This window comes from Zingiber officinale, chromosome 7A (assembly GCF_018446385.1).
Source record: "Zingiber officinale cultivar Zhangliang chromosome 7A, Zo_v1.1, whole genome shotgun sequence".
In the NCBI taxonomy this organism is placed as follows: Eukaryota; Viridiplantae; Streptophyta; class Magnoliopsida; order Zingiberales; family Zingiberaceae; genus Zingiber; species Zingiber officinale.
The window spans coordinates 139182714-139208588 of record NC_055998.1 but is presented as its reverse complement, the minus strand read 5'-3'; the positions used below and the strand labels follow the sequence as shown (position 1 = coordinate 139208588).

At 35.3% G+C, this 25875-nt stretch overlaps 1 protein-coding gene across 2 annotated transcripts; it reads left to right on the top strand.

Moving 5' to 3' along the window:
- Positions 1-1276: 1276 nt before the first annotated feature.
- On the top strand, positions 1277-24862 carry LOC122002849 (receptor-like protein 47). Of its 2 annotated transcripts, XR_006117733.1 has the most exons (4): positions 22038-22500; positions 22589-22788; positions 23657-23797; positions 24425-24862. XR_006117733.1 is itself a non-coding variant. In XM_042558200.1 (3 exons), exons 1-3 carry the CDS (start codon positions 1347-1349, stop codon positions 24640-24642), a joined length of 738 nt encoding a protein of 245 aa, XP_042414134.1. In that variant the 5' UTR covers positions 1277-1346; the 3' UTR covers positions 24643-24862. The 2 variants fall into 2 exon arrangements, 1 of the variants encoding a protein (XP_042414134.1); XM_042558200.1 differs by lacking the exons at positions 22038-22500; positions 22589-22788 and adding an exon at positions 1277-1725.
- Positions 24863-25875: the final 1013 nt, after the last annotated feature.

Sequence of the window (25875 nt, the reverse complement as noted above, 5' to 3'; positions counted from 1 at the left end):
TTCAACCAAATACTTTTTTTTCCCTTCTCCCTGTTTCAGTTTTAACGAAACAATTTGGTTTTTTTCTCTTTATTGTTTCAATGAAATTATTTATTTATTTATTTATTTTTTCTTTTACTGAAACAGCACTTTTTCAGAGAAATTTTAATCGATTATAAAAAATCCTTCTTTTTCATGAAGCAGTTCGAATTGTTTCAGAATTTTTTTTTAATTTCGTGAAACAGTAGCATATTGTTTCTGCACGATTAGTCTTGATTAAAATAATCAACTGAATCTTCACAATTTTACATAAAATTAAGTTAAACAGTGATAATTTTCAATGTTCTTCGTGTTTTCACATAAATATGAAAAAAAATCAAAAAATCAAGCCTAACCTAATTTTCTCTTATATGATTTTCAACAATCAAAAAAATTATATTATATTAGAAAAACTTGATCTAGAATTTAAATAACAAATCAATAAAAACTTAAACTTTATTGACAATGAATACGATGAAACAATACTTGACTCTGATATTAATTGATAGTTTTTATCAAACCTAAGCCGCATGAATTCTAGACAGTCGAAATAAGAATTCGAATAGGAAAAACAAAAATATATGAGCATGGATCTTCGTTTCATCGAGAACATGACATAAGAAAAAATAAATACATAAATATAATAACAAGGAACATGATTGAAGAGCCATGTCTTTGTCCTTTAGCGTCGTTTAGAAAATCCTGAGGAAGAAAAAGCAAACAGGGAGGATCTTCCAAGGGGCTTAAGGGATGGCGCCGAAAAGCTTCTTATCAATGGGGAATAAGAAACTAGGTCAAGATTATTTCCTAAACCCTTGGGGACCTCCCCTTATATAGACAACTAATTTGTTATCAGCCCATAAATGATAATGGATCGGAGTAAAGGGTTCTACAGATTCAATCAACATCCAATTATTTGAAATTCACTAAATATAAGTTAAATCATTTTAAAAGGTTCGGATCGTATTCACACGTACAACTTACAAATAAACTTACTTAATAGAGATAATTATATCCAATACTAAAACCAACTACTTGATTTAGATGTATTTGACAATAGATATATCAAGTTAAAGTGAGACAAAACTACATACTATATGTCATCGTAAATTGAGTGTAGATATTCTATCAATTTTATTGGGAAGGATTTGACAGACTATGCAAGTAAACCATTTGTGATCTTATCTACGTCTATTAATATTATATCAAATTCAAACTCTCGCACAAGTCATCTTCAATTAGTCTCAATCTCAGGAGCAACTGGTTTCTTGCAATAAATATTGTCATTGCCATTGCTGCTGAAAAATAAGAAACCACCACCGAAGAGTATGGCAGAGACCAGGAGAAGCACAACCCATTCGCGTGAGCCATGGCCACTGCACCACCCCCACCGCTGCTACTATCTTCGTCTTGTCAGACTCTGCTGGCTCATCAGCCTTGCCTTCCTTCTTATGGAGGTAGCTGGAGTAGTAGAAGCGAGAGTGAGTAGCAAGGGATGCTTGCAAAGGGAGAGGGATGCTCTCTTGCTTTTCAAAGCTGCCGTCGAAGATCCTTCCGGCCGCTTGTCTTCATGGCGTGCCCAAGTAGACTGCTGCGCATGGACTGGCGTAGTCTGCCACAACACAACAGGCAGCGTACGAGTGGCCGAGCTCAACCTTCAAAATCCAATTGTTGACCAATTGAATTGGACGGAGACGGCTTTGTTGGGTGAGCTGCTACATCCATCAATATTGTCTTTAACTCATTTGCAAAACTTAAATCTAAGCTCCAATGACTTTGAGAGCAGTCAAATTCCACCACTCATTGGTTCTCTTCACAAACTCAGGTATCTTGATCTTTCTTACTCCAACTTCGCTGGAACCATTCCCCCTCATGTTGGAAACTTAACTAATCTTCGTTATCTTGATCTCAGTTCATATCGTGATTTTTCTAAAGTTCAGTGCAGCCTAGATTGGTTGTCCGGTCTTTCTTCTTTGATTTATCTTGACATGTCCGGTTTGGATCTCAGCGCCACCTCCCATAATTTGCTACCGATAGTCTCCATGTTACCTTCCCTACAACAATTAAAACTATCTGATTGTAATACAAATATCCCTCTTTCTGTTAATTTTCATCTCAACCTCACTTCCCTCACGACCCTTAACCTTGGTGAAAACAACTTCAACTTTTCTTTTCCTAACTGGTTGTGGAATATCACAAGCCTCTCGTCTCTTCAGCTTGATAAGTCTGGAATTGGAGGGACACTGCCAGCTGAAATTGGCAACTTAATTAGCCTCACACATCTTGAGCTTTCCTCAAATTTTCTCTCAAGTCCCTTACCTGATACGATATGGAAATTGGAGCATCTAGCATATCTCGATTTGGGCCATAATTTACTTGGAAATTCTTTACTAGCCGGGATTATGAATCTATCGAGCTTATCCACACTGTACCTTGCTAATTGTTCGCTTACTGGTCCGATACCCAGTGAGATAGGAAATTTGACTCTTCTAAATACTATTTCTTTTCGATATAATTCACTTTCTGGTTCAATGCCAATTGAGATTGGAAAATTGGTCAACCTAAATGATCTTGACCTCTCTTCTACTTCCCTCGATGGTGATATTTCTGAACTCCACCTTTCTAACCTAACCAGACTAAAGACCTTGTTGTTGTATGATAACCCCTTCCTTACCATAGAAATAGACCACAATTGGATCCCTCTTTTCCAATTGGATGCAATTAGCCTTGGTTCTTGTAAGTTAGGTCCTAGATTTCCTGCATGGCTTCGTTCACAACAATCCATCATGAGTATTCAGTTCTATAATACAAGTATTGAAGACAACTTGCCTGAATGGCTTTGGAGCTCTTCTTCCATGCTTGATTTTTTAGATCTCTCCTATAACAAAATTAGTGGTACTTTGCCAAAATCCTTGGAGAGTTTGACTAGACTATATCATTTAAATCTAGGTTCAAATTTACTTGAAGGCCCAATTCCTCATTTTTCACCCAACCTAGAATTCCTAGATCTATCTTTTAATTCCTTTTCAGGACAACTACCACCAACCTTATTCACACCACAATTACAACATTTACCTCTCTCACGTAATCAAATTAATAGAAACATTTCTCAAATTAGTTTCCTAGATCTCTCCTACAACAAAATTAGTGGTACATTGCCAACATCCTTGGAAAGTTTGACTGAACTATTTGCTCTTAGTCTTGGTTCAAATCTATTTGAAGGTCCAATTCCTCATTTGTCAGCCGATCTGTATTTACTAGACCTATCTAATAATGTCTTTTCAGGACAACTACCACAAACCTTATTCACACCTCGAATATCTAATTTGTTTCTCTCACATAATCTGATTGATGGAAGCATACCATCCAATATATGCAATTCTCATATGCTTGAGCGACTCAACTTATCAAACAACAAAATATTTGGAGAAATTCCTCAATGTTGGCAGGAGGCCCAATATCTTCATTATATTAATTTGGGAAACAATATGCTCTTTGGAGAAATTCCAAGCTCTCTTGGAAATTTGATGGGACTTGAATACTTGCACTTGAATAACAATAATATACAAGGGCATCTTCCATCATCGCTACAAAATTGCACTCGACTATTAGTTGTTGATTTTGGTAATAACAACTTATCTGGAAATATACCTTTGTGGATTGGACAAAGTTGGCAACAGTTGCGCATTCTTCAATTGCGTTCAAATATGTTTAATGGCAATATTGATCCACAACTTGGATATTTAAGAGATCTACAAATTGTCGACCTTGCAAACAATAAATTGTCAGGGTCAATACCATTCCTTTGGAAATTTGAGAACAATGATTTCGGTATCAGCAAAACCACTTCCAATGTTTCGTGAGTCGTCAAGTTTTGCAAATGAGAATTATTGGGAGAGCATAACTTTAGTTACAAAAGGAGGCCAACTTACCTTTTCATCTATTCTTTATCTTGTGAAGAGTGTAGACCTTTCAAACAATGGTTTGACAAATGAGATTCCTAAAGAATTAGGATATCTTGCTGGACTCCACACTTTGAATTTATCAAGAAACTATTTCAGAGGCAATATCCCAGATAGTATCGGCAGAATGAGTTCATTGGAAACTTTAGATTTATCCTTCAATAATTTATCAGGGGTTATTCCTCAAAGCTTGTCAGAACTAAATGCTTTAAATCATTTGAATTTGTCATATAACAACTTATCAGGAAATCTTCCTTCTGGGAATCAACTTCAAACATTAGATGCAACTAGTTATATTGGCAATCCTTATCTTTGTGGAGACTCAGTAAACAAGAGTTGTTTTCCTAGAAACACTATCAATACGACAAGTAAAGAGCATGTACTTTTGTCTATAATGCTATCAATCTATCTCAGTAGTGCACTTGGATATTTCGTTGGTTTGTGGAGTGTGTATGTCCTCTTGCTATTCAAAAAAAAATGGAGGTACTCTTACTTCAAAAAAGTTGATGAAATTTATGATAAAGTTTATGTGATAATCAAGATAAGATTGAATTGAATAGTGAATGATTAGATTTTACTTTAAAAAAATCAATGATCAATGTAATAGTCAATACTTTTTATATTAGAATTGTGAGTTTTCACTGTAAGCATGACACTTTTACGTACTGTATTCGTGTGATATTTTACAAATGAAACAATGTTATGAATGTGCCTTCAGTGTAATCTATTGTATAAAAAAATCACTTATGTTATTTTCATTTCACTAGAATTACTATAAGCCCCTACACAATGTCTTGAATGTCGAATCCCTAAAAAAAATAGGATGAGATTGAAGATTATTGGTGTAGGTGTTGAATCTTTTATAGTAGATGTGGGTAATTAAGATTATATATTATTTACACTTCATTTCATAAATTTGTAGGGATTTCTCATAACCTCCTATAGATTGCTTTTGCACTAATAGTCTTGGAGCCATTGGCGGAACTATATGGTGGGCTAAGGGGGGCTTTAGCCCCCCCATGAGTCCGTCGGTGGCGGTGGGGGCTGCTTTTGCAGCCCCGGTCTTCTTCTTCGACAGCCCATAAAAGATTCATGTTTTTTTTTTATATATTTAATACCCTTTAGTAGAATGATGTTGTTCCACTGAAGGGCACTAAAGCTGAGTCTTCACGTGATTTTCCTCCTAAATTCTCTCATCCCATTCTTCTCCCTCTTCCTCCCTTTTTCCTCTTTCCCATTTCAAATCCAACCCTAATCAATAACCATCCAACCTAAAAAAAAATTATATATATTTATTTAGTCACACAAAAAAATTATCAGTACAATTCAACCTTTTACCCCTCAAATTTTTTTCCCCTGATTCTGCCCCTTCTTGGAATTAAAATAAAAAATAAAAAAAAAATTAAAGAGCAATGTTAATTTACATAATGAAATACAAAATATTTAGAGGTGAAAGATGTAGAAAATTATGAAAATATAGAAAAATTATTACCGTGAAATTTTTGATAAAAAATTAAATTTAAGGGGAAAAAATTTAAAACTTAAAATTTTTACAATAAAGTAAAAATTAGCAATAAGGTAATTACCTTATAAAGTTAGAGATTAGAACAGTATAATAAAGTAATATTTTAGTCAATAAATTTTATGAGAAATGATATTCATCTAGAATTTTCATCTAGAAAATTCATCTAGATAGACACATAAATGATGGGCCCACAAAAAGTGAAATGGTGGGCCCCATCATTTATGTATCTATCTAGATGAATTTTCTAGATGAAAATTCTAGATGAGTATCACAACTCAAATTTTATATATAAAAAAAGTAGATGTAATTTTGCATTCCTTGAGAGTGCATTAAAAAAATTAGAAATTTTAGATAATTATAGGTGATACCCTAGGATAGTTATTCAATTACATGCCAACAAATCCAGTTAAAAATGAAGGATAGATTTGATACATCATTGTATACCATTACTTTTTTATTGAATTCTTATTTTTACTATAAAGATAGTTCTATTGCTCTTTATGAGGAGGTCGCAACGGAAATTTTTGAATGCATGGAAACTTTGCATGCCAATGAATTAGATCTACAAGATACAATTATTAACAAGGAATTTTCAAACATAGAGATAAGACTGGGCTATTTGGAAAAGTATTGGCAGCAAAAGCATGTGAGAAAAATGATGATACATTTGATCCATGTGTATGGTGGAGTACATACGGTGCTCACACACCTAACTTGCTAAGGCTGACATTGAGGATACCTTAATTAACTACAAGTTCATCTGGATGTGAAAGAAATTGAAGTACATTTGAAGGAGTAAGTTTTAAACTTTCAGTTTTTAATTAAATTAGCTAACGTCTATACTCTATATTCAGATACGAACTATAATATTTACTTTTTCTATTTTTTTTAGATTTATACAAAGAAAAGAAATAAGTTGGATGCCAACAGGTTGAATAATCTAGTATTTGTCCAATTTAATGCTAGATTGTTGAACAAACAAAAAAGAGAAAAAGAAAGGAATGTCGATGTCCTTCTTGCAAAAGATGCTTCAAATGCACAAGGTTGGATTGTGGATGGTGGGGAAGATGATGAAGTTAAACTAGGTTCCGGGCTCACTTGAAAAATGGTTTATGAAGCAAGTGGAGCAGATGAAAATCTACAACTCCGAAGAAGCTCTAGAGTGAGAGAACTTCATAAAGATGATTTTGTATCTGAAGAAGAAGAGGAGGATCACAATAATGATATTGAATTTGTGTCCAATGAAGAACAAATTATTGAAAATTATGGAGAAGAAGAAGTAGAATAAATATGAGTCTATGAGATATTATTAGTTGTGTAATTTTGAACTCATTTTGTTAAGACATAATTTATGTTATTCAACAATTATATTTTGCTTAGTGGTTACTGGTTCACAATGATGTAATCTTGAATTGAACTATTGCTACTATTTTCTAATGTTTTCCACTACTAAAGTTGTTTTAGCTTATAGCAAGGTTTTAAAATTCGAGTTAAATATATGTTCTACTATTTACTACATGATTATAATAACTTACTGCATGTTCTACTGTTCAACTGTTTCTTTTACTCATATTTACTGAGTCTAGTATATTTCCTTTGCACAAAATTGTTAGTTTTCTTTTATAGTTTTTCATTTTTTGGTATTGGAAAGTATGCATTTATTTCAGCATACATAGTTAGATCTCCATTGCTATGAAATTGTTTAAGACAACATTTAGATTTGCATATGACATTGTCCACAGTCCACATAAAATAAGGGATATCGAGGAATCCGCCTAGCGGCGCCTAGTCCCCGCCTAGGCGGCCTAGGCCTAGGCACTGGTCTATCGCCCGACTAGTACCTAGCGAATTTTAGAACCTTGAACTAATTTTAACTCTTAATCCGTTCTTTTAATGAATTAAGTCGACTAAAATTTAGTTAATAGCTAAGACATAATGCATTTTATGTTATTAAGTAATATAACCTTTAATAATTATATAAAAAAATTTTAATACCCATTCAGATTTAATTAGAAATTAACAATGAGTAAGGTGAGAAGAAAATTGTTCGGCAATTTACCAAAAGGCGTAGCTTGTATATTGTATTTATCAAAAGGCATAGGGTAATTTAGTTTATACCAAAAGGCACAGAAAAAAAAAATCAATTCCCAGTTTACCCCTCTGGCAACCTGCCAACCTCCTATTTTCAATCATCATTTTCCAAGCCACAAATTAAATTGAAAATTAATTTGTGGAACGGATGCACGCCCTCTCAACGTCTCTCTCCCTCCATCCCTCTGCTTGGTTTTATAAACTCGAAAGAAATATGAACCTCCTTCATTTGCCATTCCTTCTTGTGCTGGTTGGCGGGATTGCAAAAGACCAGTTAGGGTTTAGTGATCCATAAGAGTTTCAAGAGGAGTCCAAAGGATAACAGTAGTTAAGAACGTCAGCGTTGAAGGACAAACTTCTAGAAAAAGTGAAATTAGTATAAGAATACAGTTAAAGATTTAGTGATGCATGTATAGATTTATTACTGTAAAATAGGGTAGTGATCTAAAAAAAAGTTACAGTTTGGTTGCAAAGGGTGATGACAAAAATCGTGTTTATGGTTTCATTCGATGTTTGGGAAATAAATATTCAACAACACCTGCAATATGATCTACTCCAATACTTAATCGATTTGCAAAGTGCTCCACTATGATGCTAGGTTTCAGCTAGACCTTGCTCATGCATGTTAGGTTAATATGGTAGGTATCAGGACGTTGGGCCTGATATGTGATCATATTAGGCCCACTTTCTGCCTTGATCAAAAGTTTTGTTTGATACCATATCTACCTCCTCTCTCGCTTAACCCTTCATAGTGATTGGGAGTTTGGATAAATCCAATTACCCTTGGTTCATCAATATGTTTATACGAAAAGCTACTTATCGACCCAAAATTGTTTGATTACTAATAGTCGCCATTTTGCATGTCACAAGGCACTTCAAATTAATAAAGATTGGGAACTCAACTAAACTAAAGAGAAGTGTTGTAGTAAGGAGTCCCAAATCGTATTTTTCCAAGGATAACTAATGAATGTGTGCGAATTCTAAAATTGATTCAAATTGAATTCTTACATCAACAAGGTTCATTAAGCATTTCCATTCAATTCTCATTTCAACTTGAATACATCTACTTCTCAAAGTGCACTAGAACAATTTAAAATGGGATCAAAGAAATGTTGTTCTCATCTAAACATAATCCACTTCATCTCAACAAATTAGTATCAATTAAGTTCGGTTTCTAATGCATCATTAAATCAAATGAATCAATTACTTTATCTACCATTCACAATCACAGTAATCATTATTCTCAATTATCAAGTCTTCCATTCTAATCCACAATCAACAAAGTTAATTAGAGATAGGCAATGAAAAGATCAAGTAATTCATTCAATATATTCAATCATATCTCAAAGATCAATTATATAGAACAAGGGTTTGCTAACTAAACAATCGAAACTAAACAAACTTGTAGGAAATGGAATTATGAATTCAATTCAAGAAGAAATTACAAACCTAACTATCAGATCATCAGTTCTCAGCAAAGGTAAGAAAAATCAAAGAAAAATAAACACAGATAGCATTCCACATCCAAATTCGAAACTAAACCTCTCTTTTCTGTCGTGTCACTGAATTGCTTCTGGGAACGCCCTTCGAGCAATCAACAGCGAAATATTGAACTCCCAGCTCATTCAGGAGGTGTCCAAAGCTACTGAGAATGCCCTAACTAGCTCGGAATCACCTGAATTCGCCAGCCATCAAAGAACAGAGGTGCTTCAATCGATTGATCGGATCAATTCAATAGCTGCAAACAAAGGTGGAGGTGGGACTGATGTAGAAGCTTCTGGGAGCGCCCTTCGAGCTTCTATGAATGACTGGAAACCACAGATCTGGGGAACACCCTCTAATCTGTGATTGTGGTGGATTGCGGAAGAAAAATCACAGATTAGGGAACGCCCACTGATCTCGATCTGTACCTCGATTGTTGGTCGTCGGATCGTTGAAAGCTCGTCGGAGATGAAGAGATTCGATTCTCAGAACTGGAAGTGGAACGGGACCGTCGGACGTAGCTAAGGAAGAAGATGATGAACAATTCTAAAATCGTGAGGAGACGCCGAGCTCAGCGAACACTGTAGCTTCTCACGCAATTTAAATCTTTCTCAAATCTGACCGTACGGTCCAGAATGATTCAAGTTTTGATCAACGGTAAAAACATCTTGGATCTGGATCAAACTCTTTGGATCTTCATCAACGGCTGAGATATGCTCCTCATTAGGTTGGATGGGTTGGATCTTCAACGGATGACTTAAATCTGCTCTGATCTTGGATAAACGGTCCAAATCGCTCCAAGCCTTGATCGTCTCGTTTAGCTCTAGATTTGAGCTCAATTCTGGTCGGATCTGATCGGGTCCATGATCCATTTGATGCCTACAAAATAATTAATCACATATTAGCATCAAATATCATGATAATAAACTAATTTGCAATTAAGTCCAAGATAAATGTAATGCATGAAATGTAATGTAAATATATGTTTCATCTATGAAAACAACATTAAACCATGCATGTATGAATCAGGATAGTATAACAACATCATGGTTATCAAATCCCCTACACTTAGTCTTGGACGTCCCGTTTAAGTCAAGAAAAAACCTAAAAATCATCTCCACAATAATTCCCTAGCAATACCTAGAAGATGGTAAAAAGTAACTAACTAAGGTCATCTAAAGATCACAAATAATCATGAATACAATCCAAACAATAATCAATATGTATGATAGTTTCAATCCAATTGAAAAATTAAGCAAGTTACAATCTCACTAGGTATTCACCTATTCTAACTCTCACACTCAAACATGTATAAGTGAAGCTCACTCAATGCAACTCAGAACATTTCACTACCATAAGCTTGCTTATTTTCTACTTCTCCACCACTATAAAACATAGCATACATGAATCAAAAGGATTTTATCATCAAGAATTGAAATGAAATCAAGAAGAACAATTAAAGTGAATGAAATAGGCAAAAGAAAATAATTCAATGAAGAAAATGAGAAGACCAATTTGATGTGAAAAGAGATGAATACCATTTGTCATTACTAACACAAAAGATCAAGCTAAACTCTCCTTCAATTTGATGGTTATCCAAAAATCTTGATACAATGTCTCCACACTTGATACTCTTTTGATTGCCACTCTTTTTTTTCTTACTATTTTTACACTTCAATTCCAGCACTTTGAAACTAAAACAATCTCAAATCACCTTATGGAGAAGAGTTCCCTCCCCCACACTTAAAATATTGTCCGTCTCGGACAATGAAACACAACATGCTTTACAATGACTTAACACACTTTAAGCCACTGTTCTCCATTTCATTCTATAGGTTTTCTTCTTTTTCTGTCTTTGGCAGATTCAATAAAGATGTTCATCTCTATTGCATTGGTGGAAAACCAATTCAAATTCCATTAATCACCAATAGCAACTTTGCTCACAAAATTCAAAACTGCATTATAAATTCTACATTCTTTGCTAAGACATTTCAAAAAGTGTTGGCACATGGATTCTGAATTTAAGAAATCAGAAATTCAAGTTTTCAGCTACAACAGATTTCAATTTCTTGGACTGAGTTTTAGGAACCACTTATGGAATTGTAGCACATAAATTCAAAACTTTAAGGATTCAAGTTTAGCAATAAATTGTGCATCTAGCACTCGAGTGCAATGATATTTCAAGATAGAATTCAGCTGGGATGAGGGACAAACATCATCAGCAACTTCTGAATTCTGGATTCCCAGATTTCAACTTCATATTTCAATTCCAGAAACTATGAATTCATTGAATTTCTAGATTAAGTCTTGATAAACTGTAATAAAATTTGGCATACAATTGCTACATCAATTTCAGACCATTCCTTGCAGTTTTTACATTATTGTCTAATCCAGTAACTTTTCCCTTTTCTGCTCTTGTTTTAAATCTTCCATACGCAGTACCTTCATCGAATGTCAATCAAGATGTAGTTCAGATTCATACCACTTCAAGCTATCAAATTCATGCAATTGCAACATTCAATTATGTTTATCATCTATCTAGAATACTGGGTTTGGAAAGCTTGAGGATAAGTAAACACTAAACAACACTGAGAATTCAAGTGTTCTCCCAAGATTCTTACTGATTAGAAATTTGCAACTTAAGTTAGACACACAACATATCAAGCTGATACAACCATTTCAGTTTCTTTCAGAAGATTCCTCAAAGATGTTGCAATTTAGCAATTCTTTTCTCAACAAATTCAGGTATCAACATCATATCCGGTTTAGAAAACAATACAGATCTGAAGAACTTGATTTGACACTAAATATAATTACCATCTCAAAATTTCAGAATCCTGAATCAAGGATTAGCTGTGTCATACAAATTCTGCATTTCCTGCCATTTCAGTGTCACACCTTCATCATAGAATCCCTAAACTAGCTTATAAACATAATCTCAATTTAGCACCATATGAATCAACCACACTTGTTACTTCAAAATCCAGGAAATTAGATTCAGCTTCACTGATCTTCACTAATGACCATGAATTCTAGCAATCCAATAGGTTGTTTACACTCCTTTCCACTTCACTTGAGAATTGCAATAAGAATTGATGTTCAGTTTCTGAAAATTTCAGAAACTATGGACTTAGTTTTCAGCCTCAGAAATATGATTTTAGCAGGATGTTCTCCAGGTTAGTATCAAAACTTTGATTTCTTGCAACCTCAAAGTTTTGCACTCAAGAGACTTGAAAAAGGTAGAGAATCAAATGACAATCAAAGACCAACAATCTTCACAGATCAATTTCAGAATGCATGGTTGGATTCTTAAATCTGTAGCTCAGTTTCAGAATCAGGAATTCAAAGAAACATCATTTAACATAGCACTAGTAAGGAATTTAATTCACCTTGCTTCTGATCAGCAAATAGATTGAAAAGTTTGCACCATTGCATTCCTACACTTCATCAATTCCAGAAACGTACAACAAAACTTGGCACACTAGAGACTTAAGTTGGTACATTCTTTCATAGCTTGATTTGTTTAGTTCTGGACCTTGAGTGTAATTAGTTCTTGTTTCTTTCTCTGTAGTAAGTAAAGGGTTGCAGAGGCTATGTAACTGTTGCATATGATTCTGGTACCATATGAATTTCATTAATTCAGGTTCTCCTTCAGCAGATCCAGCTCTATTTCTCAGTGTTTGTAAAGTTAATCTTCTGCAATCTTCAACTACTGTAGCTACCAGTTGAAACTTCCAGAAATCCAAAACCTAGTCTCAAATTTCGAAATTGTGATTCCAAGGTAGCTTCACTTGATCTTTTACTGTCCTGAGATTTGCAAATAAATCTTGGCACAAACAACTTCACATCATTTGCAAATTTTGTTGCATCTTAGTTGTCAATTGTAGAAATCAGAAACATGTATGAACTTTCTGGATTAAGTTTCAGAAATGCTACTCACATGTCCATTTCAAAATGGCTACAGATTCTTTGATACAACTAACAACAGGGTTAATTATAACATCTATCCTTTTTAAAAATTTCTTGACACCAATTTGATTGTTGAATTGATTGTGATACAAATCTGATTCAATAAGATATGGAAACTTGACAATTCCATACCAATCCAATTAGGCATTTTCAGAAATCACAACCATTGAATTCCACGCTGTACACAACTGGTACACCAATTTAAGATTTCAATTCTGCACATTCTGAAAAATTCCAGTACTTCTTCCGTTTGTTAACATCCCATAATTCTTTGATCTAAACTTTTCTTGTTTTTTTTCTTGTACACTAGCGAGCAACAATATCTTTGATACTATCCACAAAGCTCCTAGTAACTACAATTTCAGCACTAAAATCCCGGAAGGCAGTTTGAGAAATTAGTTCCAGTTCTAATTTCTGAATACCAGATTCTGGCTCCATACTTTTGCCCTTTTATGAAGATGATCTTGTGTGATCCAATCTGTTTCATGCTCATGTTCCTTAGGAATATCAACTTATTGATTCTTAGGCAAATAAATTTCTGCATCTAACTTGCAAAGTTAAGCTGCCACAGGTTTCAGAAATTACATCCATTGAAATTGCATGTTTTAAACCATACAAGAGTTCAACTCTAATCCTTCAATTTCAGAAAACTACCCCCAGCATTCAATAGATAAAGGATCAAACTGCATTCTGCAGTAATCTAGCCAATCCCTGAACATGTTACTTAGATCTTTTCCTGAACATACTGATCAAATTGAACTGTATACAAACACTTCAGTTTCACACTGCTACATTCTGACATATAGATTTCCAATAGTTCATTATTTTGATAAACTATCATTTCAGATGAGTGCCAATGAGCCAAAAGAATTGTAAGAAAAACATGCTGATAAACAAATATAAATCTTTTATCCTTGGACTTAGGTTTCAGAATTAAAAAGCTAAGGTAGCTCCAGCTTAAGTTGTGAAGGTTTAAGATTAGCAGAGATTCTCACTTTAGGATTGACATTAAACAAAAGTTTTTCAATGGCCCAAGTGATACCATCTACATGTCCATAGTCTTCTGAACTTCATATGTAGATCATGACAATTTAGTGCGGTTCTCAAATGCTGCATTACCATCAAATAGAATACATTTCTGAAGAAATCAGAATCTTCTTTGTGAAAACATTTTAGTACCAACTGCTTCTTTGTTTCTCAGATACATGAGTTACTGAATTAAAGCCAGCTGCCATATTTTAGCTTCAAAAATCAGCTCCCAGAATTCCCACATGATAACATCTTTAATTGTTGATACGTTATACAACTTCTTCTATAATCTCAGCTCTTGTGAACATAGCACTATTGTAATTAGCAGTACAACTAGCCCAAACAAAACCAAAGAACAAAACCTTCAAATTCCAGCCTTAATTACTACACATTACATGCATCAAACATCAATAGCAAGGGCCTGAAATCATCTAAAATCATCAAAATCTCCAAACACATGCAAACCCTTCCCCCACACTTAATCCTTTGTTCACATCTTGGTAAGCTAACTCATCAAGAATTCAACCAAACTCTCAAAAGAACGAAGGCAAAGCAAAGTGATCAAGAGTTAGAATACTAGATAAGAATGTTTCAAGAAAATTATGGGGAAAGAAATTAAAAATAATGAGGGAACAAGAATGAAAAATATCTTTCATTTCCATGCATATATATGCTATTGTGACTTTGAAAAGAAGCAAAATAAGTTTTAGAGTTCAATTGTTGTAAGTGCATACCACACAAAAGAAAGTAATGAAGTATAGGCTTAAGGTGGTCATATCTAGGAAATTTTCATGCAATCTAACTCAATTAATCAAAATAAAATCCACCACCATCCTGTTGGTGCGGGTAGCATCCGACGATCAAACCTTAGTTTTGACAATGGCAAAAGGAATTCAAAGTTAAGTTTAATTGTTATCTAATGAGCCTAAACAAGTTTGCAGGAAAGTCCTAACTGCGGTTAGGCAAAAGAAAAATCCTAGGGGTGGTAACCCTAGGTGGAGGAGAAATCCTAAGGGGGGTAACCTTAGGTCCTAGAGGGTGGTAACCCTAGGAGGAGAAAAACCCTAGGTCCTAGGGGGTGGTAACCCTAGGCAGAAAGTCCAGTCGGTCTGGAGGACCGGACTGGCATCAGGTATGCTCTCCTGAGTGGCGTAGGTGAGGACGCGTTCCCCGGAAGAGGGAACAGTAGACGTCGGTTCGACCTACGGTTTCCGGTCGGAAATCTGAAGATAGTCCAATGATTGTCGATCACTTGATTTATCATGCTTATATCTGTTCTAACTTTATTTTGTAGGATGTGTTTGTTTTTATGGACTAACATGTTTTGCAGGGTCAAAAGACAGGGTTTAGCCTTGGATGAACAGTACCCGAGGCACCCTCATGGAGCTTGAGGCGCCTCGGGTGCAAAGATGAGCTGTTTACGCAGAGGAGCTGGAGGCGCCTCCATGGAGCTTGGAGGCACCTTGAACTGCTTCTTGGAGGCGCCTCTATGAGGCATTGGAGGTGCCCTTAGGCGGATAAGAGGCAGCGGCGAAGGCTTAATCATAGCGGTCAACTCGGGATCAGATTTCATGTTGGAGGCACCTCCATGGGGCATTGGAGGCGCCCTCAACGCCCAATAAAAGGCAGTCTCGAGGCAGCAGTAGGATCATCGATTAACAAGCAACCTTTCTGCATCCAGCTGCTAATGAGAAGTTCCGACAAAGCTACAGCAAGTTCCCGACGACCCGACACTCTGATTTCATCAATTTTCTTGTCGTCGGTATATTTAATTGTTGATCATTGTACTTTAAATTGTAACTCTTTTAACGATATTATAGTTGTTGCCCACCAAAATGATCAACGATCGCGGGCCTTGGAGTAGGAGTCACCACAGGCTCCGAACCAAGTAAATAACTTGTGTTCGCATTTGTTTTCATTATTTTCGCTGCTTAATTCTCTATCGCTTTACGAATTCGAAACGAGTGAAAGCCATAAGCGCTATTCACCCCCCCTCTAGCGCGATCTCGATCCAACACATCCTAACCAATATCATGCAAGTAGAGCATCCAATCATGTCAAATGACCTAAAATTGATGATAAAATTTAAGAAACTTTTACCATCTTAGAAATATTACTAGAACAATTTCATGGAGAATTTATTCAAAATGACATGCTTTGTAAACTGAACAAAATGCAAAGTATGGAAGTAAAATGCAAATGTAAGAAAATAAAACTAACAAAATGTATAAAGCAACAAGAAAATCAAGGAACAAACTCCTCTTAATTCCAGACAGTTAAAGAAGATTTAGTATAAGAATCCACGCTCGTAGTGGAGTAATTGTGGTTTCACTCAAATTCTTTTTATTCATCATTTTTCCTTTGAAACCTCTTTCTGGAGGTCGGAAGAGGTTCAGATTAAGTACCCACTCTGGAAGCTTAACTTCTCCTATACAATCAATAAAGGACAACACCTCCCACATGCATGTGGGATAAGAAGAAAATATGAGGATATTAGCATTGGTAGAAAATATATCAAGGAATGAATCACATCTAATAAAATCAATGGATGGTACCTTTATGAAATTTTCTAATGTATCACAAGAAATACTCACCTTGTCATGTTGAAAGGTACATGTGGGTTCAAACTCCGATTCAAGTGAATCTGAATGAATCTGGTAATTATTACCTCCTCTTCATCAAGTAACGGTTCAAACTCCGATTCAAGTGATTCTTCGGATATTGCTTCCAATATGCAATCCCCTACACTTAATTCATCAACATCTGATTCAGGTGATTCTTGGGGTAATGCTTCGAATGTGCAATCCCCTACACCTAAATTCTCTTCAAGTAAATTTTCAATTCCTGCATCATTCACAACATCTAAAGCAATAATATTAGTAGAATCAGAAATCTGAACAACTACATCATCATCACAAATAAAACTAGAGAAATCTTGTGAAGTAATGGAAGTAGGGTCAGGCCTAACAAAATCTCTACTATCCTTCTCCCCACTGGAGTTTTGTGTTTGTAACTGATTGATGGATAATGCAATTTAATCTAATTGAATCTGAATATTCTGTATCCTTGTAAATTGTTGCTCTTGATGTTCTCTCATTTATTGCATAACCTCATTAAATTTTCATGTTGACATTCCAAATTGAGGATCGTTATGTTGAAAAGGATGTGACATAGAAGATGTTGAAATCTCTTGAAATCCATATGAATTCTGGTAGGTTGGATATGACTCAATAAATTGTCCTTGTGTATTTCCATACCTGAAATGTGAATGATCTACCCAATTAGCATTATAAGCATTAGAAAATGACTCAAACCTATTTTGTTGATTCATGGTTGGGTAAAATTAATGCTCAGGCTGAAAATACCGACTCTCCATTCCACCTCCAAAATTCTAAAAATATGGATTCATGCTAAAGAAATCTCCTATTCTTACACTACATCACTAGCAATCAATTTTAGAAGACTCAAAAGCATGAAGTTTCAAACACATGAATATATGAATAGTAAAGAAATTAACAATTCAAGAATAAGCCAACATGAAAATACAAAAGATAATCAATCAAATCAAGAAAGATGCTAACAAAGAAATCCAATCAATGCACAATCCAAAATTCACACACACTACTAGTTATTTCGTGATCCCCGGCAACGACGCCAAAATTTGATAGTCGCCATTTTGCATGTCACAAGGTGCTTCAAATTAATAAAGATTGGGAACTCACCTAAACTAAAGAGAAGTGTTGTAGTAAGGAGTCCCAAGTCGTATTTTTCCAAGGATAACTAATGAATGTGTGCGAATTCTAAAATTGATTCAAATTGAATTCTTACATCAACAAGGTTCATTAAGCATGTCCATTCAATTCTCATTTCAACTTGAATACATCTACTTCTCAAAGTGCACTAGAACAATTTAAAATGGGATCAAAGAAATGTTGTTCTTATCTAAACATGATCCACTTCATCTCAACAAATTAGTATCAATTAAGTTCAGTTTCTAATGCATCATTAAATCAAATGAATCAATTACTTTATCTACCATTCACAATCACAGTAATCATTATTCTCAATTATCAAGTCTTCCATTCTAATCCACAATCAACAAAGTTAATTAGAGATAGGCAATGAAAAGATCAAGTAATTCATTCAACATATTCAATCATATCTCAAAGATCAATCATATAGAACAAGGGTTTGCTAACTAAACAACCGAAACTAAACAAACTTGTAGGAAATGGAATTATGAATTCAATTCAAGAAGAAATTACAAACCTAACTATCAGATCATCAGTTCTCAGCAAAGGTAAGAAAAATCAAAGAAAAATAAAAATAGATAACATTCCATATCCAAATTCGGAACTAAACCTCTCTTCTCTACCGTGTCACTGAATTACTTCTGGGAATGCCCTTCGAGCAATCAACAGCAAAATATTGAACTCCCAGCTCATTCAGGAGGTGTCCAAAGCTACTGAGAACACCCTAACTAGCTCAAAATCACCTGAATTAGCTAGCCACCAAAGAACAGAGGTGCTTCAATCGATTGATCGGATCAATTCAATAGCTGCAAACGAAATTGGAGGTGGGACTGATGTAGAAGCTTCTGGGAATGCCCTTCGAGCTTCTATGAATGACTGAAAATCATAGATTTGGAGAACGCCCTCTAATCTGTGATTGTGGTGGATCGCGGAAGAAAAATCACAGATCGAGGAACGCCCACTGATCTCGATCTGTACCTCGATTGTTGTTCGTCGGATCGTTGAAAGCTCGTCGGAGATGAAGAGATTCAATTCTCAGATCTGGAAGTGGAACGGGAGCATCCGATGTAGCTAAGGAAGAAGACGATGAACAGTTCTAAAATTGTGAGGAGACGCTGAGCTCAGCGAACACTATAACTTCTCACGCGATTTAAATCTTTCTCAAATCTGATCGTACGGTCTAGAATGATTCAGGTTTTGATCAACAGTAAAAACATCTTGAATCTGGATCAAACTCTCTGGATCTTCATCAACGGCTGAGATCTGCTCCTCATTAGGTTGGATGGATTGGATCTTCAACGGATGACTTAAATCTGCTCTGATCTTAGATGAACGATCCAAATCGCTCCAAACCTTGATCGTCTCTTTAGCCCTATATGTTAGCCCAATTCTGGTCGGATCTGATCGGGTCCATGATCCATTTGATGCCTACAAAATAATCAATCACATATTAACATCAAATACCATGATAATAAACTAATTTGCAATTAAGTCCAAGATAAATGTAATGCATGAAATGTAATGTAAATATATGTTTCATCTATAAAAACAACATCAAACCATGCATGTATGAATGAGGATAGTATAACAACATCATGGTTATAAATTACACCCATTTAACATGTTGTTAGGTTCTATGGTTGTAAGGAATTAAATTGTGCTAACCATTTTTTATTTAGGTCTCTCATTCTCTCAGTGGTGGTCCTAGTTTACAAGAGTTTTCTGCTTCAATGCATGTCTGATATTGGATGATATCAGGCACCCATTATGGGCCTAATATCATTCCATATCAGGCCTATTATGGGCCTGATATGAGATCATATCAGGTCCAACGTTATGTTTGGTTAAAACTTTGCTTTTACATCATATAGAGCTTTTCCTTGCTCAACCCTTCCTAGTGGTTGGAATTATGCAAAATTACAAAAACCCTAGGCCCATATCAATCGGATTGTGTCACAACCACTGATAAATTATGAAAATCTAATAGGTACATCATATACTTAGTCTTTGATAAATTTGTATGTACAATAACACTTGATTATGTAGTTGCAAATTAATTAAATTAGTTTATAATTTATTTATCAAGGACGATCATATAATTGAAGAAATTCTCTCTGAGATATGGAATACGCTTGATATAAATTCTAGCATTGGACATGGAGCTCATGTAGGAGAATTATCCATAACAAATTTTACATCGTCTTCGGAGTATAGTGGTGTGCCTAACACAAATAGAAATAGAAGCAGTAATTTCACATTTGATCTAAAGGAAGAAGCAAGTATTCAAGAAGATGAGGTTCTGAATCATTGTACAACACTTGGTGATTACTTTGAGCCTACTTGGAGTGAGGAGGAAGGGTATTATGTTGGATCGAAGGAGTGCGATAGAGGGGGGGGGGGGGTGAATATCATGCTTTTAAAACTTTTCTTTTACTCGTTAACAACAAAGTTATGCAGTGTAAAAATAAAGTATGCAGTTCGGTTACTTGGTTCGAAGCCTAAGTCGACTCCTACTCTAAGGTCCGCAATCCTTGACGGCACCGATGGGCAATGCACTAAAATCCTTTTTTCTGAAATCCTCAGAAAGAAGTAGATCATACAAATGCAAATAGAAGATAGCAACAGACTACTATCTTCTTTTAAATCAAATACAATGCAAGCTTTAAATAATTATACCGACAAGGGTAGAAGATGAAGCTCGGTCAGTCGGATGGAGTAGCTTGCTTGAAGATGTGTAGAAGACTTGTAGTACGAGTAGCTTGCGTAGAGATGAACTTCGAACAGATCAGATTGTGTTACCCAGCCTCGGACCTCGAGCTCTCTTTTATAAGAATCGTCGATGTTCGATCGACCGATCCCTGGATTTGGTCGACTGAACCAGCTCCCACTATAAGAAATTTTAGATTTAACCACACCTAATAGACAACAGTTTTTCGAGAAACTGTTGTCTTTTTGCCATTTAACAACGGTTTTATTGAAAACCGTTGTTGTTCACCATAATTTTTTTTAAATGACAACGGTTTTTAAAAAACTGTTGTCTAATGTATGTCAAAGACAACGATTTTTAAAAAACTGTTGTTTAATGTATGTCAAAGACAACGGTTTTAAAAAACTGTTGTCTTTTAGCGTTGCTTACATGATAATATACAACAGTTTTATTAAACTGTTGTCTATTGAATGTTGTTGAATCCCAAAAAAATAATAGTTTTTTTTAACTTCACAAAAAAAAACTCACAAACAAAGAGATTTTTTGTTCGCGTGAGGCTAGGTCACCACTGCCGATTCCCCTTTCCCCTCCTTCCCAACCCGACGCTGATCCTCGCCGCCTATCGACGCCGCGATATTTCTTCTCCCCGCATACATAACCACCAGCCAAGAGTTACTCAACGCCGCACTACAACAAAAATAACTTTTCGCAACTTGCTATTAACAGCGCACATTAAAAGCACGTCGTTAATAGTATTATTAACGGCGTGCATATTGATGCGCGCTGTTAATAGTATAAACTTGAAGAAGGAAAAAAATTATGTCTAGATATTAACGGCGCACATTAAAAGTATGATGTTAATACTATAAATATTTAATAACAATAACGACATGCAAAAATAGGCACACTGCGAATACTTTTTTAAATTATCAACGGCATGCAGCATGCTGCGATTAGTTAAAAAAAATAATAAAAAAAATTATTGTTTACGACCATGATTAAAAGGAATGTGTTTTGACCAACTTCAAATTTCTTTTAAAATTATAGTTTAAAAGAAAGTTATCTTTAAAAAAAATTATATTAAACAAAAATAAGTAAATAATAAATAAAAATGCATCCAACCTTAAAAGCTGATCTATAAGACTCCACCGTCTGTAATAATTTGAGCTAGAAATTTTAATAAAATTACTGTTACTAAGAAAATATTAGGATATATTTTTATTAAGAATTTATTAAAGAAGGTTATGTAAGCACTACAAGAAAATTATGATTTCACAACACTTAAAAGATACATTTTTTTAAAAAAACATTATCTTTTTTTTTCTACAACATTTTTAGTGAAAAACATTATCTATAATTTATATCTCTTATTAAAGACAATACTCTTTCAAATAAGTGTTGTCTATTGATATTTTTTTTTATCAAAGACAATACTTTTCAAAAAAGCATTGTCAACTAGTGTTTTTTAATATCTACCTCAACCATTTTTTTTAACACTACATAACCTAACTTCTTCCACCGAAACCTCCCTTCACGAAATTAACCTAGCCTCTCCACCAAAACTCCAAAACTCATCTCCGCCGAAACCAACCTTCACCCCTCCATCCATCGACCAACTCCCACGTCTCCACCGTCAGCCGGCCGGCCACCATCCCTCATTCTGTCTTCTCCAATCAAGCAGAGACCCAACATCATCTTCTCGACGCCAACATAAGTTGTTGTCTTCTTCTCTATCTTCCTCCTTTCCTACATTCGGCCAACCACCTCCTCTCTATCACCGCCGGTGGAGCTACTTACTCTCATCTCTCCTGTTCAGGTTAGAAGAGGAGAGGCCATAACTTCCTTTCAGCAGCCACCGCTCTTCCATCCATCATCCGAAAACTTCTACTTAGGTTAGAGGAGGAACTGAAGCCTTCCCCTTTCTCTCTTCGGGTTAGAAGAGAGGAAGCTCCACTCCTACTTCCGGTAATCCCCTCTTTCACCGACTCTTCTCTTCCTCATCAAGCTCTGGATTCATTTCCACCACATCACCACCTCTCCTCTTCTGGGTTAGGAAGAGGAAAGCTTTATACCTACCACCGACAGCCCCCATTCCCTCTCCACTTCCGGTTAGAAGTGGAGAGTTCATTTCCTCCACTCCGGCAGCCCTTCATCGTCTCCAAACAGCTTGCTCCACTCTGGCAGCCCTCCATATTCCATCTTCTGGTTAGAAGAGGGGAAGAGGTCACTTCTAGACAACCACTACATCTGAAGGTCCATCCGCAACTAAAGCTTCATTCACGTCAACGATATTGGGTTATTTCTACTTGTGTTGGATTGAGTTGCTTGTCGGTTGTTGTTTATCTTTGTTATGTGTAGATGGTTTGATTGATTGTATTGAATTATCCTTCTATGTTATGATTGCATGTACTTTGCTTAATTCAATTCAAGCTCACCAAATGTTTGATGAAATGTACCAATCATTTGTAGTCTATTTATTGAAAACAAAATCGGTTATTTAGATTTCTAAACTTCTCTTTTTTATGTTGAGTCCATGTAAATATTAATTAATATGATTTATCATGCTTTTCTAAATTTTCTTATTATCTATCTTTTGCTGAAGTAGAAACAAAATATTGGTGTACTTAATAATCTGGGAAGATTATCATATATTGAAAGATGTGCTGCATGCATCTTGATCAGCATCCACAATCTAACACCAAGTTTGGTTTCCTATGAATCAGACTTCCTTCAAAGTTCAAACACATAATGTGTGTCCAAATCATTTAGGTATTATTCCTAACAATTCATGTGTTCTTGCTTGCAAGTTCTCATCAGAATCTTAAGGAATTGTTACAATCATTTAAGCATATATTGACATTGTTACAAATCAAATAACTTGGAAAACATGATAAGACATTTTACCATAAGATATTTGTAGATTTATCTGCCGTGTCATCTTGAATTATATTTGTTTAGACAATGTGACATTACAAGCAAATCAATATGGAAAAAGGTCTATTGGTAACTTGATAACAGATGACTTGTATTTTATGAAAATTACATGTTAGTAACATAAATGAGCTTTAGCTTTCAAGGATTATTTCAAGATATTATTTTAATTGTTACTACATTTTTGCAGGGACCACTAGGAAAAACACCAAATTACCCATTTCAACTGATGCTCAATTGAGAACAATGCGAAAGGGATCTGACGACCATCTTGTTTTAAACATCGAGTCTGGGTCTGATCATTCAATTGCAGCAAAGTCTGATGCTAAAGGTTTGCACTTCATATTTGAAGAGATTTTAGTTTCCTTGACGAAGCAAATAAATTCATTTTTAAGACATTTTTCTTCTCATGGTATGGTACCTAGCACCAGAAAACTTAAGTTATCAAGAAATAACTTGCAACTCTGCCTGCAAGATTCTCATTTCATACTAACAAACTATTTTTGTTATTATGGAAATATCGTTCAATCTGAGACATGATTTTTGTAGGGTTTCCAGGGGCCATCTTCTGATGCACCGGCCTAGTGCAAGGCTAGGTCTCATGGCGTATATGATCTTCATGCATCTATGGTTGCTAGGAGTCATATTATGATATGACCAATAAATTTAGGTTACAAATTATATGATTAGAATGTAATATATCTTTTCATTATTTTTTATACATCTAGTTTATAAACTGGAACTTGAATTCAACAATTCATAAACAGATCCAAAGATGTAAAGTGATAAAAATTCCTTAAACACTATTTCTTCATGCAGTAATCTTGTTCCTTAAACATTCCAAAGATGGAACTTTTCATTATATGATTAACTGTTCTGTCCTTTCTTCTAGTTTTTTTTTTTTTTTAATTTGTGCACTCATTTAGATGGTTTATTATTCTTGTTGTGATGAATTCAGGTCTAGTGAAAATATTGAAGAAGTATGACAAGAGAACAAGAGCACTTATCAGGCATCCCTTCATCGAAAAGGTGTCGCAGCAGCCATTCTTTACAACTGATCTCCTATACAAACTCGTGAAGGAGTGTGTGGCTATGCTCGACCATCTCTTCCCCAGCAACAACCTGTCAATTTCAGCAGAATGCGATGGACAAAATGGAGTGCCAAAGCCGGCATAATCAGGTGGGAGGGTTCCGGTTGGAGGAGATTAAATATATGCAGAGCTTATACATGAAGAGCACCGTAGCAGCGCTGCGGTCCTTGAAACAGATTAGGAGCAAAAGTTCAACAGTCAAAACAGATTAGAAAATCTTGTGTTATATTGTTCTACCTTTGTTTTAATAGTGTTATCATTTTGTTGGTTGCTTATGAAATTTTGTTGGTTGCTTATGAAATTTCTTCAGAATATTATAGATATTATTTTTGAATATTAAAAAATTGTATATTAAATTTTATTTTGAAATTTAATATTTTGAATGATTTATAATATTAGAAAATTGTGTATTAATTTTTTTATTTTTTATCTAAAAAAGACAACGGTTTTTCACCGTTGTCGTAGATAGTTTAAAACTGTTGTTGAAGACCCTGTTATTAAAGGTAGACGCTCAAAGACAACGGTGAAAAACTGTTGTCTTTGAAGGAAAAGACAACGGTTTTTCACCGTTGTAAAACTGTTGTCTTTGCCTTCAAAGACAACGGTTAAAAACTGTTGTCTTTGGGTACCCCTTTTAACAACACGGCCTTTAACAACAGTCCGAAAGAGGCTACGACAACGGTGAAAAACCGTTGTTGTTAGGCTTTTTTCTTGTAGTGTCCCTTCCTTCCTGGCTGAGATTCGATGCTGATTCGATCTTCGATAATTAATGATCATTAAGGGTTTGGTCGATCGATCCCTCTGTTCAATCGACCGAACAAGCTCCTTCCTTGTTCGTCGAAATTTGTCCAGATTCGCATTTACTGTGCCTTTAATGATCGTTCGGTCAACTGATCCTCTGGTTCGATCGATCGATCAGTGTAGTTTCTTCGCTGTTGATCGTTGCTGATTGAACTGTGCTGAGTCACCCTGGTTCAGTCGACCGATCCCTACATTTGGTCGACCAATCAAGCCATAACCTACAAAACAATGTTAGACAAAGTATCCCTACAACACAAAGGTTAGCACAGTAATATAATGCATGAGTACTATTAGACAGTAGAACCTGTCTTGATCTCAACTTGGAAACCTTACCGGTTTCTTCAGTTGGATCAACGACCTTAGGTTGTTCCCTTCAGGAACTCGATCTCTTTGTCTCTCCTTCAGTTATTTACCTCAACCTACCTACCAAACTTTGATCCTCCAGATCTTGTTTGGACTTTTCACTTAGCCATGATCGGCTCGCCAGGACTTTTCTTTCGACCTTCGGTCCTCCAAA